The sequence below is a fragment of the Tuber melanosporum genome (assembly GCF_000151645.1).
Source record: "Tuber melanosporum whole genome shotgun sequence assembly, scaffold_233, strain Mel28".
Lineage (NCBI taxonomy): Eukaryota > Fungi > Ascomycota > Pezizomycetes > Pezizales > Tuberaceae > Tuber > Tuber melanosporum.
In genome coordinates this window covers 97,028-112,028 of record NW_003298901.1, presented here as the reverse complement: position 1 = coordinate 112,028, position 15,001 = coordinate 97,028, and the positions used below count along the sequence as shown (strand labels likewise).

At 40.5% G+C, this 15,001-nt stretch overlaps 2 protein-coding genes; both read right to left on the bottom strand.

The window, feature by feature from the left end:
* Positions 1-799: 799 nt before the first annotated feature.
* On the bottom strand, positions 800-1,160 carry GSTUM_00000931001 (uncharacterized protein; the record flags this gene model as incomplete). XM_002838170.2 has 1 exon in its annotated part: positions 800-1,160. The coding sequence occupies one exon, from the start codon at positions 1,158-1,160 to the stop codon at positions 858-860; it is 303 nt and encodes a 100-aa protein (XP_002838216.1). The 3' UTR covers positions 800-857.
* A 4-nt stretch (positions 1,161-1,164) lies between these two features.
* Positions 1,165-1,998, bottom strand: GSTUM_00000930001 (uncharacterized protein). XM_002838169.2 has 2 exons: positions 1,521-1,998; positions 1,165-1,424 (listed from the first exon to the last, which is right to left on the bottom strand). Exons 1-2 carry the CDS (start codon positions 1,883-1,885, stop codon positions 1,262-1,264), a joined length of 528 nt encoding a protein of 175 aa, XP_002838215.1. The 5' UTR covers positions 1,886-1,998; the 3' UTR covers positions 1,165-1,261.
* Positions 1,999-15,001: the final 13,003 nt, after the last annotated feature.

The window sequence follows — 15,001 nt, the reverse complement described above, 5'->3', positions numbered from 1 at the left end:
GGGTGTGAATTTGGCCAATAATTTGGGGTAGGGTGCTGAGGTAATGTTTTATTCGTGATGTTCGTGGTGAACTACCGTATTGTCTCTCTTTTCTTTCTTTTCCCTTTTCTCTTTTTCCATGCTGAGAAACTTTATCTGGCAAGTTATGCTTACCCCCTGATTAAACCCAGAACAGCGGGACGGTATGATACCCACATTTTCACCCCTATTTCCGCAATCAGGATCTATGGCATGTTACCCACTACCGTATATCATACGGGTAAATGGGTGAGGGGGCATTCCCCTCCTGCGACGCTACCACAATAATATTATTACTGGTATTATTCTACGCTTTACGAGTAACCAAGTACGGTATACAAGTACAGTACAGTATATGTGCCACCACCTCCTCTGCCGGGTCTTCCATTCGTAAAATACTGTACCCCTATTAGCCCGTCACCTACCAAACTTTCCAGCTCTATCACACTTGTCGCATTGTTCTGTCCTCGTACGAGTACAGTACTGGCGGTGCACCCACACAAGCAGAAACTTCCCTGTCTCCCATTCTGCGCTCAAACAATAGAATTGCGGCGAATTCGGTGAATCAATTAATTTAGCGGGTTGCGGACTGATAACCGGGATGCACACGGGGGACCGAGATTACTCATCTCAGGAGCAAGCCAACCAAAACCAGGAAAGGTAAGGTTCCGTACTGTACTCGTACGAGCAAGGAGCGGGCATGGATGTGTCAAGTGGTTATGGTAGCACACAAACTCGAGTCACAAATCGTACAGGCACTAGCGGGGGGGAATGAAAAGAGAAAAAAAAGGCTTAATCCAATTGATCCCTCGACAGATTTGTTCATGTGAATGCGATATTCAAGGTCTGTTACCAGTAGCAAAAAGGTTCGTGGTATAGAATTTTCCAAACACCATAATGCGGACACAATGAGAAGAGATGGGTGAGAAGGGAAACAATAAGTGAACAAGAAAGCAGTCGTTGTCATCAGGTTTATGAGAATTATCGTAGTATAGTGTGTTCTGGTCTCCTGCCCTGTTCTTCTGCCGGAATTCCCAGTAACATGGTAGAGGTTGTGTGTTGGGGGAGAGCGTTCGTTTCAACCAAGAAAAAAAAAGAGAAAAGGGAACAGCGCCAAGTGAGAAAAAGCAAGAGGGAAACATTATGAGAGGGTAGAAAACAAGAAGGTGTAGAATACGATTATGAATGGTGATTGTGGACGATAACAAAAAATGCCTTTTCCCCTCCTCCAGTTCTTCCGAGTTTAACCTTGCGGATGAACAAGCACCTCTGCTCCACCACTCCTGTGCCAGACAGCAAGGAGAGTCCCGCATTGTCCGCAACGATGCTGCACGTCCTTCAGACTCGTCATAAGGTATGGGATACACCCCAAACACGCCACGAGACAAGCCACGACCGCCCACAGACTTGGAGACGACAAACCCGTTAGCAAATAACTCCACCTCCCAACCTCCGCGGGCAGCAAAAATGCACAATTATGATGGGGAAAAGGGAACACCTACTGAGTAGTAGACCCAACCTCATAGGAGACGCTCGTCAACTTTCGCTGTCCACATATCGGACAATCTACGGGCGCGGAGCCCCTGGTTAGCGCGGGAATCGGTGTCGCTTGCAAAAACTGTTGTCCACCTCCACCCGCCATCGGCTGCTGCATCGGGATCGCCTGTTGTTGCGGGTACTGGTGCTGTGCGGCGGCGTAGTACTGTTGCTTCTGCTGCTCACCCTGGTAGTATGGCGGCGAGCCCGCGACCCCCTCCTGAACTGGGTATTGCTGCTGCCCGACACCCGGGTGTTGGTAAGCTGCAGTTGCGGGCGCCGCGTGTGGGTCGTAGACCGGCGCTGGGGTTGCGGATGTTTGGTATGCCATTGCTGTTTTTCGTGATTCTGTTTTTGCTTTTCAACTCTGATTTAACGATTATTCGAGAGCCCGGTCTTTTGATGGTTACTCGACGGAAGGAGGAGGGGAAGTAGGAGGACGGCTGTTTTTTTTCCTCTCACCTTTCTGTCGGGATGAGGCTTTCTTTATACGTTGGCGTGTTGGCTGCGAGGGTGTGTGGTGGTACAATGGCGCACTGCGGCCAGTGGAAGCACTCATTGCACAGTCTAAGCTATTTTCGTCCAAAAGTGTCACAAAGTTCAGGCAGTGCTTGGTGTGTGGGGTGGAAGTGTTCTTTGGACGAGAGCATGGGGCTGGAGTTGGTGGCTCCCGTAAAGAAGGTCGGGCGTGCGGGATGGTGAATTTCTTGTAAACCGTCCTCCCAATTCGCTCGCTGTTCTGGATTTGAATGGTCCCCGATACTTGTAGGATACGATCGCAATCTCACGCGTATGTGTGAGTAAGAACCATAAAATTGGTAATTCGGTAGATATCCAGTGCTTCCAATGAGGCAGTGTTCTCCTTTGGGCACGTGTCAGATGTATGATACTGCACGAGCAGTTTAGGATATGCGGATCACGACTTCTCAACCAACTGGCAATCTCCGACCCCAGCTCACGATACAGTACGATGGCGATACGGTACGAGTACTGTACAAGTACTGTTCAGCAGAACTTTCAAAGCACAGCCCAAACTACTACTGTAGTAGATCCTAGATCTTCACGAACTTATTTGATAGATCACACGAAAAGGATATAAAAATCCTCTTCAACGGCCCATCCCACGGAGAGCAATCACCAGTCTGTTCTGTTCGACTACTAAATGCTACGTGCTATCGGCGCAGAGCGAACGAACAGGGAGACAGGGAGACAACCTCGCGCTTTCTATGCGGCCTCAAAAGTCGCCCAAGCAAATGAAGCTAGCTAAGTGCTTTTTGAGGCAGAGCGAAACACCCCCAAGATTCACCCACCCCCAATTCAAGCGGCTGACCGGAAAACGACTAAAAAGTGTTGTGTCAGTGCGGGTACCAGTAACAGGCAAAGGATTCTTGTCATACAAAAACCCCCCCCAAACCAATGCTACCGTATCGAACAAGTACGAGCTCGAGTACAGGTACAGTACTGAACTACTACTCGACTACGTGCACTGCCCACCGACTCCTCCTTAAACAGCAATCCACCCCCCCTATTTCACTTTTGCCGCGCTAGTACCCCAGCTTCGAAATGTTTGACCTTTGATCTTCAACAGTACCGGTATTGCAAGAGAATGTGCCTTGGTTCATCAAGGGGAAGAAGACTTAGTTTGGGGCACTGCAAGTTTGTCGGTTTGTTCTCGGGTACTGCTACCAACAAAGCGTATCGCCAGAGTACTGTATCTGTGAGGATCAGGGAAAATCGGACGACTGACCACCAAAATCCAAAAGGGCCATTCCTAGTTTTCAACGTCCAAAACCGGCTCCACGGACCTTCGAAGAATACTAATGTGATACCAGCACGCATTCAGCCCCTGGGTTGAAAATTGTTTACGGTATGCAAGTTTCCTCGAGTTGAAGGAATTTGGTGTGCAAAGGCGGTAGACCCACTCGAAACTTAGCACCCGAAATAATTTTTACACCCGGGGGCTGAATGGCTCACGACGCCTATCGCATACCGCCAAATCTCGGCCTTTCTGCTAGGATTCAGGAGGTACTGTAGAATATGTCACTCCAGGAGCAGTGGTGTCCACCACAAACGCCGCCCCATTATCTCGAGTACTTGTACCGTACTGTACGAGTGACGCTTACAGTATCCGTATCTCACAGAACTACGGTACCGACATTGGTATGTACTCGTACTAGTACGGCGTGGCAGAAATGCTGATGCTTCGCTTATGACATATCGAGCCTTCTCAAGCGCAGGCTACCCTAAATTCAATCGGAAGTGTGACATAACAGGATTCTCCAGAACCCTTTTGAAGAAGAAAAGGCTCGTGAGACTAGGCTTATTGTTCCCCCCACCGATCCTATCTTTAATTGAATCGTCTCTTCCGCCGCTCCCCCAGACGCAAGGCTTTCTCGAGTACCATAGGGGCTGCTGTACCGGTACCACGTTTCCATCGTAGCAATACTAGTAGGATAAAAACATCCCCCCATCATCCTCCAGAATCGCGAGTGCTGCGTTCCTACGCTCGAGTGCTCGTACTTTCAAAGTCCCGTGCCCCTATATCACATAAATTAGCTTCGGTAGTGTGCAACAAGTACCGGCAATCATACACGCCCGGGTCACGATCTGTCGCTTAGATTAGCTCAATCCGTGAACCTTTTGAGGCCTTAGACATGCACTCCTCTTGTCACTGCGCTGCCATCCCTTCGTTCATCCCGGTTTTCACACACTTTTAGTGATTTTAGTAAGGGCGCTAAGGGGAGTCCTATGCCAATCGAGGAAGAATGGTGGCAACCATTGTGAGGATTTGATGGCTAATGGAGGGGAACCTGAATGTACCTAAACTACAAGGTTTGACCATACAGATAGATTTTATTCTTTGTATTGATGATAGAGATCAAAGCAAAACCCACGGCAAAGAGGAACTTTACAGTAACTACATTCAAAAGATGTCTGTCGCACCTTTCCCTTATGTTCTTTGAACTGATTATTGAAAATAGATGCACATGTAGGAGACTTCAACAAATAGTGACAGAAGAGATAAAAGGAAGAGGAGTGCCTGGGAGAGTAATACTGGGTTGATTGCTGAAGGGAATGGGTAGCAGAAGCAAAGTGAGCAGGAGAGAGGAGATAATTTTTGCCTACATAACCAGCTTGCCGAGCCTCCACTATATTTCCTTGTGGAATACTACAGGGACAATTTCGATCAGAAGCAGGAGGATTGGTTTAGGTTTATAGCTTTCATGCAAAGGTAGGATTGATGGACTAAAAGTCAGATAAGACTAAGTTCCAGGCTAGGCAGGTCCAGTAATGACTATAATATTGTAAGAATGTTGCATTGTATAGAGGATTAGGTATAGATTCTCAGACAATTAGATAGTAGTTAATGATAGTAGTATCCAGCAGCCATAAGAAAATTGGAAACCAATTTCTACATAGTGTTGGGCAGAGACAACCTGATAGACTTTAGAATTGTCTAGGTCAATCGAAATTCATTTCTGTAGACGGAGATTGTCTAGGAAGGCCCGGGTTCGCTCCTTTCATTTATGACTACTGAGAGCGAAGTAAATTTTGGTAAAGTAAGATAGAATCGTAAAAACAATATTATATTGTTAAGGTCTCTTCTCTGTTGCTTGATGATCTTTCATCAGCTTAGAGGTACTCCTTATATCAAAGTATTAAATATATCAATTACTAAAATAAGGTTGACCTCAGTAGGAGTTGAACACCTGACCTTAGAAATCAATGCATAGGTTATACTAACTAAACTAGTATATGGTGTCTAAAGTTTTAAGAGGCACTTCGATATTTATATTCCACGTCTGAGTGTTCACGGGCTACTTCTATTTATCATACCACTATGTACCTTTCTGATTATAACTTGCAACATTAGGTATTCTTGAAAGGTACAAACACATGAAGAACCTGAAATTCACTACACCCTCTTTACTAATTATAATATAACTAACTCGGAACCGTACTGTTCCTAATAGTTGTTATCCGATCTCAAGAGTCTTTAGACTTGTGACCTAGTTCTCAAGTTGAACTGAGTTGGCTCCAATGGTCTTCATTATTGATGAAATGATCAGTTTCACCTGCGGGTTGTATCTGTAAAGGTAGTCATAATTGCAATCTTTCTTGGTCGTCTGACTTTAAACCTCCATAACTCCTTACCCAACCAATAAATGTCTTCCGGAAGGCTTCCAACTAACTCGCAGAAAGCTATTGTATCGGGTTGACAATTATTCCCTCGGTTGGCAACCCTTAGTTGCTTTTAGGTAACAGGGTTTTGATCATTGTTGTAGTATGAAAAGTTGTCTTCGTAACTACAACATGTTCGGAACCCTGGTTACAACACTTCATGAAGTCTAATAACTTCTATAGTGGTGTTTCTGGGAGTTCTAGACTCTTCTAGATATTGTAGGATGGGTGTGAATGTATTGGTCTCTTATTAAGATCTTTTACCATTCAATACCATCTCTTTATGCAGAAATGTCCCATTACCTACGGCCTATGCCAAAGGTATCAAACTTTTGAGGCCTAGTAATGTTCTGGGTAGTTGGCGGATTCGCTCCTTTTTACTTCTCAGACCTAGCTGAAGGACTCCTCTTATATATACTGCGAACAGGATCCAGTCGGACTGACAGTGGCAACGTACACAGTGTTATTCTGATATCTTCAATTCTGTGGTATTATAGTCACAGGACGCAACTGTGATTGATATGTATGATGACATGTTGGCGCGGTAAGGGGGCCAGAGGGGGGTGTTGGAGACCAGAGATTCCGATTCTGTGTAAGGTTACGCTACGTAGGGTGACTTCTGGTTATTGGATTCCGGTATTCCTAACACATACCTAAAGTTGAGTACTGTAATAACTCCTCTGCTGATCAGTATTTTTGACTCTACCCATAAAGTCATTGTAGTCCACTGAAAACCTAGGAAGAAGTAAACATCATACTTGATCAGATCCCCACCCTTGCTCAACCAGATTCCGATTAGTATCAGTAATGTGATGTCTTCACCGATTTTGATAGATATAGTTTTCTGGCACTAGAGTAACTTCATGGGCTGTACTCAAAAAGCGAACAAGTGTCTTATCCTGCCCTACTAAAGCTAAAACATCTCTACAGATAATACTAGATACTGTATTTCATGATAAAGTAGTATTCTGTTAGTCAAGTTTAAACAACCTAGGATAATGAGCAGAATTGGTTCAGATGGTACCATGAGTACTAATTTGATATTCTCTAAGTGCCGTGAAGAGGGGGATGTTGCTAAAATAGTTATTACAGTAAAGTGTAAAATAGAACTGTTGTGTGGAGAGAGTTGTAGTAAGTTGAAAGACAGCCTGAGATGTTAGTGATAACTGCTTTCTTCCAGGATAAAGTGATAGCATATCGGAAAAGGATTTGGAGTTTGAAGTAAACATGAAACTAAAAGTATAGCCATATTTACATAATGCTAAAATTTTATATCCCTGAGGGATTGGTTTCCCCTTCATCATAGTCATATGATATAATTTTCAAGTAAAGTAAACTATCATTTTATTGATTGAGACCTCAGTGGTAGGTGGACAGTGATGCTGAAATGGGCACCGAAGGTTATATGCTAGAGGTTGAAGCTAATACGACTACTTAGAAGTGGTGAGAGAAGATGCTTGTGGTAGAGAAATATAATGGAATATTCTTAATTGTTCTAAGTGAACAAGAGTCATATAGTGAACAATTTCATAAAGGGTAAACTTGTGATTTTTTGTCAAATAGAAATGAATACTGTTTCCTCAATGAACACCTATATCGATTATTATACCACAAAATATCTTCAACTCTACAATACAAGTTGGCCTCTGTGGCCTACAATGTCTTCCAGCACTCTTCTGTTCAGCATATAACTTTATATTTCGAGCTAAGACTTCAAACTCAGTATTAGTAAAAAACAGCTGAAAAAACTAGAGTAGAGATGGCTGAGTAGAATTTTTATTTTCAGCTGAAGTAAGACAAAGATTATCAGAGAGGTAGATAATTTGATTATGGCAAGGGGCTTAGTACTGGAATGACTAAAACTATGGTACTTCTGAAAGTAAAATATTTCAGTATTGAATCAGCTGTGGAAGATCTATTAGAATAGCTTTTATCAGTATAACGAACACTATAAACTAGAATAGTATAAAGTATCTTTGATCTTGTAACGTGTTTGCAAGGTACTATTCACTTTATTAGTAATAGGTACAATACTTGGTAGGTTGCCGGTTCTACCAGAGAGGAGGCGAGAGCTGAAAACTAAAGAAGACTTGGAGGGTGTACTGAGAAAAATAAAAAGTAACCGTTCAACTAAGAATATTGAAATACTATTTGTTGAAGTCTGCAGTTTCTGTCGTAGAATCAGGCAGTCTTTAAATACACAAATCTGTTCATGTCTAGTATAAACAAAACTTAATCAAAGGTATCAAATGATACACTTAGGTAAAAATAAATTAAGTATCAAAAGAATATTTAAAGTAAAACATAAAACAAAACCAAGTATCAAACGATACTTAAAACAAACCAAGTATCAAAGCGATACTTAAAACAAAACATAAAACAAAACCAAGTATTAAACAATACTTAAATCAAACTAAGTATTAAAGCGATACTTAAAACAAAACATAAAACAAAATCAAGTATCAAATGATACTTAAAACAAACCAAGTATCAAAGTGATACTTGAAACAAAACATAAAACAAAACCAATAACCAAGTACCTATACTGGTTACAGATCTGCTCATCTGCTAGTATGTCATCTCGCTTCTCACCCTCCTCAATTTTAGTACCTTAATCATATTCTTTAACCTCTATTTCCTCTGCCAAGTCATCAAGATTTAATAGTGGTACATGTTCCCCTGAATGATTTTATGCATTGAACATATTCTCCTCCTCATCGATGGAGACTGCTGGAGCATTTTAAACAAGACTTTAGCAAGCTTATGAAGAGAGCTTCCTGAATGTCCCCCTCTTCTCTGTGAGGTACTTGATGTGTAGGAGAATGAGATTGAAAAGCAAACCGCAAACTGGATTGGGAAATCAGGTTGGAGGATAAATAGGCAGGTAAATTGGAAGGGTGAGTTGGGAAAGTGGGTTTCAGGTTTGATGCTTGTAGTGGTAGGGATTCAACTCAGTATATGGGATTTGAGCTGAGGCATACTTCCTATTATTTCTCTTGTTAGTATCAACATATATTTTAATTTGAACAGAAACATATATGAGGTGCTTGATGTTTACATAGTAAATAATTTACTCATCTTTCAACCAACCTGATAGTGGTTGCAAGTCTCTGCCTAATTCCTGGAATTTTCTGAAAGGAGCTGATAGTAGATGCTAGCTCCAATCTAGCTAAAGGCTTTACCTAGCATGATGCATGAAAACCCATGAGGGGATAGGATATAAGTACTGGTACCAATACGATAGTATTGACTGATGCGCTATTCCAGTGCCAACTATTCTTGGAAATTGATTCTTAGCATTGACGGTGCCAATATGATAGGTGTTTTTGGGAAATCTTTAGGAAAATATGGGCGGTACAAGTACTACTCGTACAGGAGACATTTGGGATAGAAGGTATAGTACTGACACAAACTGTATAAACTGACGACTCCTAGTGTCTGTATAAACTGTAGTATTTGCATTAAAGCTTGAAAATGCAGTGTGGATTTGTATGCACTGGGGGTTAAGGGTAAGTAAGACAAACTGGTTCTTACTGGCTCCCAGGTCACTCAGCCAATAGGGGAGGAAAATTTCATTTGAAGTTTCTGTTGGAATTATTTGTGTTGGCTTGACTTTGCTTTGTCTATAAAAATGTGTCAATATTGGCTAAGATTGACCCTTTCTATAGCCACAATATTAAAATTTGTATAGTTTAACTCCAATTCACCCCACTTATACCCACTATCTAAGTACTCTACAATATTCTCTGCACACCGCCTATGGCATTCTCCTCTCTACAATACTACAGTATGCGATTGTGAAATGTCCTGCATAAACTACATGGTAAGGTCCAAGTACTTATGCAGTACTGTACTCTAGAGTGCAGGAAATTTTAGATGTTGTACATGCAAATCCCATCCCCCAAACGGGATATTTAAGCAGAGAAAGTGAAGTTTTAAACTGGGTTTGAACGGTTAGAGCCTCTGGATCAGGGCCACTACCTGGGTGATCCTTAAACTGTAACTTAACTGAAGCTCCACTGATAAGTTGGCTGGAGTCAATTTTACTTAGACCAGTACTTATTGTTGCTTGAAACTGAGAATTCTACCGCTTTCACATCATAATGCACTTCTGGAAATCCAGGCATTGTGGTAGTATTGACACTAACCAAAGTGAAATGTTTATGGATTCATGGTTTTACCAAGAGAGGAGCTAAAGTTTCTTTATTTGTACTTGTACATCATGTTCTATTTTACAAAGTTAAATATTTATTGTCGTTCTAGCTGATATTGCTATACTAGTCCTAAGATGATAGTAGGAAATAATTGAATAGAATACTTGCATATTGCATCTTGCTCTGTGTGAGAGATCAGCCTACTTGTTGGTGGGAGAGGGGTCTCTCGGACGTGATTGCCTCGTGGCCTAGGTGCTCTGGGATTCTGGTAGCTGGCCCTGGTACTCAGGTACTTGTAAGTCCATAGAAAATGTAGAAATGAAATTGGCTGGAAAATTGATGAAGCAAGAAGCAGTTAGACCTTTTGTCCTGGACGAGCCTTTTCCTGGGTTCAGACCCGAGTGTAGTAGCAATATCCAAACTGTGGATAGTGGTAGGGAGTGTTTTAAAGATGGGAGCAGGTTGCAATATCATCTTACTCACCTTTATTTCTCGATCTTATATGATATACCAATGAATTTGTGTGTCTGCACTCCAAGAGTCCTGGGTATGTTTGAAGACGATGGTTTCCACTACTCGTACTTTGCACTTTGCCCCCCCTCTCACCCCTCTACACAATTGATACCAGTGAGATAGCATTCTTTGTGTGGGTACTGCTATGATTGTTTCCAATTCAAGACTATATACAGAAACTAAGAAAGTAAAGACTATATTGTAGACGTTGCCACCTCTAATAAGGCGAGACTTTTTTTTATTCCTTTATGTCTTCCTTACTTGGAGAGAGAAGGAGCTTGACTTGGGTATATTTTTCAAAGCAGAGAATTCTCCGCAGTATATTATGAGACCCATTTATTCCAGTACTGTTGGGCAAAATACATGCTTGACGTATTATTTGATGTTGACAATTTCATTAGCTGTATGGTAGAAATTTTTAGACTATGATTTAGGTTGATTTTTGGGCAAAGAGTTTATTTGAAGGTTAAGGGTAAAAAGTATTTTCTTCTATATAATATGGACCTCATTGATCTTTTCTTTTCTTTCTATATGATAAAAACTTATGATAGATTAAATGTACTTGTTGGGCTGATAAAAAATTTGCTCAGAAATTATGATAAATACTTGACAAAGTTGAGGAGAAATGTAGGGTACATCTTCATGACCTTGGCTGAGTATAATGCAAAGAAAGTGGAGGATTGGTTTGAGGAGTATTATAGTGTACTTGTCTGTGATTTGATACTAGAAGACTATGCAGTTACTAAAGATCAGAACAAGATAAAGGTCTTGATGATGGGGCTACTCCTAGCAGACTTGGAGCAGGGTCTGTTTAGAGGGTGGAGGACTGAAGTAAGGACAAGGCCTTTAATGGTTTTTGATATAAGGTTGAAAAGTCTTATATATAGGTATTGTATATTAGGAATACCAGAACCCAATACCTAGGAACCATCCTAAGTAGGGTAACCCCACTCCGAATCGGAATCTCTGGTCTTGAACACCCCCCTCCGGCTCCCTTATAGGGCCCACGTGTCATCATATATACTAATCTCAGTAGTGTCCTATGACTATATTACCACAGAATTGAAGGTGTTAGAATAATACCATATACGTCGTTGATGTCCATCTGACCGGATCCTGTTCGCAGAATATATGGGAGGAGACCTTCGGCTAGGCCTGGGAAGTAGAACGAAGTAGTTCTGTCAACTACTCAGAGAGTTACTGGGCTTCAAAGATATGACACCTTTGGCATAAGCCGTAGGTAATGGGACGATTTCGTACAAAGAGATGGTATCAAATGGTAAAGGATCTCTACTAGAGACCAATACATTTACATCTACCAGAAGAGTCTAGAACTCCAAAAGACACTACCAAAGAAGCCAATGAACTTCATGGAGTATTGCAACTGGGTTTCAGAACATGTTGTAACCATGGGGTGATTCTCAATACTACAATGGTTACTGAAACCTACTACGCAGAGAGCAACCAAGGGTTGCCAACCGTGGGATTAATTACCAATCTGGTAGAATAGCTTCCTGTGAGTTAATAGGAAGTCATTCAAAGAAAATCTATTGGTTGGGTATAGAGTTACAAAGGATCGGAGTCAGATGACCTACGATGGTTGTAATGACGACCACCTTTGCAGATATAGCCGTAGATAAAACTGATCATTTTATTAATGGCGAAGACAATTGGAGCCAACTCAGTTCGACTTAAGAGCTAGGCCATAAGCCTAAAGACTCTGCGAATCGGGATATTACTATTGGGGACAGCATGCTTCCTAAGAAGAAATATCGTAATTACCAAAGAGGGTGTAATGGTTTTCAAGGTCCACAGGTGTTCACACCTTAGAAGAAAACTTGATGTCGTGAATAACGATTGAAGAAGTACATAGTTGTATGATAAATAGATGTAGCCCGCGAACACTCAGACACGGAATATAAATATCGAAGTGCCTCCCCAGCTTTAGACATCATCAATCAACGGAGAAGAGACCTTAACAATATAATATTGTTTTTACTATTCTAGCTTGCTTTTCCTATTCTACTTTGCTCCTAGTAGTCATAAACGAAACGAGCAAAGTCCGAGCCTTCCTATACAATCTCCATCTACAGAAATGAATCTCAATTGGCCTAGACATCTTTGAAGTCTATTAAGTTGTCTCCGCCTAACATTGTAGTTAGTGGTAGACCGAACATGCTTAGTTTAATATTTGCAATTAAACAGAGAAAGGTGATGGAATATATAGTAAGTGTAATAGTTGACTGTAATAACTTGATTGATAAGTGTCATCAAAAAGGTAAGATTTTCTTGAGTGATAGAGTCAGGCTATTAAGACCATAGAGGGCAGAGAAACTAGCGGTATTTTGTGAGAAGTAGCTGATAGTAGAACACTTGTCCATCTTATGTAGTTTTCCACCCTGATGTTGATTGTGTCATAATAGATACCTCATTAAAGATTATCAGCGTAGTGAGAGGAATTGTTATAGGAAGGTTGACAAGGTAGTTGTCTATAAGCTTCACTTATACTTACTGTGTGAAAGGACCAATCACCTTGCTGGTTGAGAAAGATGTATGACAGCTAAGACTAGTAGTCAAGGAATATCTCCTAGAGCTTGAAGAAGTTCTGGGGCACTCAAATCTTGGTAGATGACACCTCATAAAAGGGAGTAGCTGATGCTCTGATGAGGAGGAACATGAGTAAATAAGAAGGAAAAGAAAGCAAATGGATCGGCCAAGAGAAAAGTCTGAAAGAATAGGAAAAATCAGAGGAACAACAGGAATGGCGGTTGCAGAATAAATGGAGATAGAGGTAGACATGAAGGAGGTCACTCCTTGTTTTAAGTATTTTAAGAGAGAAATTCCAAAAGAGATATGGGCTAAAAAGGGAAAAGCTTTATCTCGTAGGAGTAGAACTTTAGATTACTATGTTTTTTTATTAAAACTTATTCTAATGGGTGTTAGTAGAGTCACAAAATCATCCATTTAAGGCAAATTACTGAATACATAATAAATGTAGAAAGGAGAGTAAATACAAGTGAGAGGATATTTGATGTTTTTTCCTTTTATAATATAGTTTGTATTTTAGAACAGTAAGTTAGGTAGAGGTGTGGGCATAGGCTATTAGATTAGGTAGTCTTGAAGTTGCTAAGTTGAGTATCGAGAGAAGTGGAGTGGATATATATATTTGGTGTATATATAAGAGATTATTTAAAGGGGTAAAATATAATGAGTCATGTGGGGGAGTTGAGCTGATTGGAAGAGAGAGGATATACAGAGTAGGCTTGAAAGTGTATATATTAAGACTAGTATGAGTAAAGAGGAGATAGCTAGAAAGTTGTAAGAGTTGAGGAAAGTGGACAGACTGGCTGGTGACTTCAATAGGTAATATGGTGATTGGAATTCAGTAGGTACTAACCTCATGATCTCTTTGCTCAGGCTAAAGAGTAACAGTATTCAGGAAGGTTATGAAGCTGTTGCACTGATAGGACCAACTTTTGCTGGAATTTGGATTATTGACTTGCTGCTCAAAAGGTCTAATATCATAAAGGGACAATATTCTGATATGGTTAATGCATAGTATTTGGCAAAGCTGCTTAAAGTAGAGTGTCATGAGCTTGGTAACATGCAATCTCAGAAACTTTCCAGGAAGTAAGTAGATTAAAAAAGGTTAAGAGAGTGATGAAAGAAGTACATGGAGTTGAAGAATAAGAAACTGCTGTCAGAGATAGGATAAATATTAGAGATGGTACTATGACAAGGATTAATGAGTGAGAAATGTAACTGATAGTCTGATAAATGTGAGAAAATGAGGTAAGATATTTGATGGTTGCATTAAGAGAAGTGAAGGGACTACTTATGGGCTGAAGACTATAGGTTTAGAAGTAAGTTATACTGTAATCAGATAACTGAGACTGAACAAAAAGATATTATAAAGAGAAATATGGATGCAGATAATCTGAAAATCTTCTAGATTGTAAGGTTATTTGTGACTTAGCAAGTGTTACCAGTCATGTAAGAAGATGATGACTGAAATAGAACTATGTATAATAATGTTTCAGATTTGATTGCCAAACAATTATAGGCTAGTGGCCAGCTCCTTTAGGGTAGAGAGTGAGTCAATACTGAGGGTGGGCAAGACCTGACAGTAGTAATGATCAGGAGTCCTGAGAAGACTATGCTGGAGATGAATAGAGTAACATATATTTTTGCCAAATACTTAATAAGGAACAGACTAGAAATATTTCATTATAGACTTAACTACAGACTTTGATTCAATATGGAGGAATAACATTCAGTCTAATGTGTTTGCAAGATGCTAATCACATTATTGATAAAGGTATAATAGTTGACAGATGGCCTGTTCTACTAAAGAGGAGGCGAGACCTGTAATATAAAGAATACTCTGAAGGTGTACTAGGAAAACTAAAGAGTAACTGTTCAACCAAGTATATTGAAATAGTGTCTATTGAAATCTGCCTTTTTTATCATAGAATCAGAGGCTTTTTAAGTACACAAATCGGTTCATCTTTTAGCATAAATGAAGCTAATTTATGATATCAAGTAATATACTTTGGTAAAACAACTTAAGTATTAAGATGATACTTAAAATAAAATAT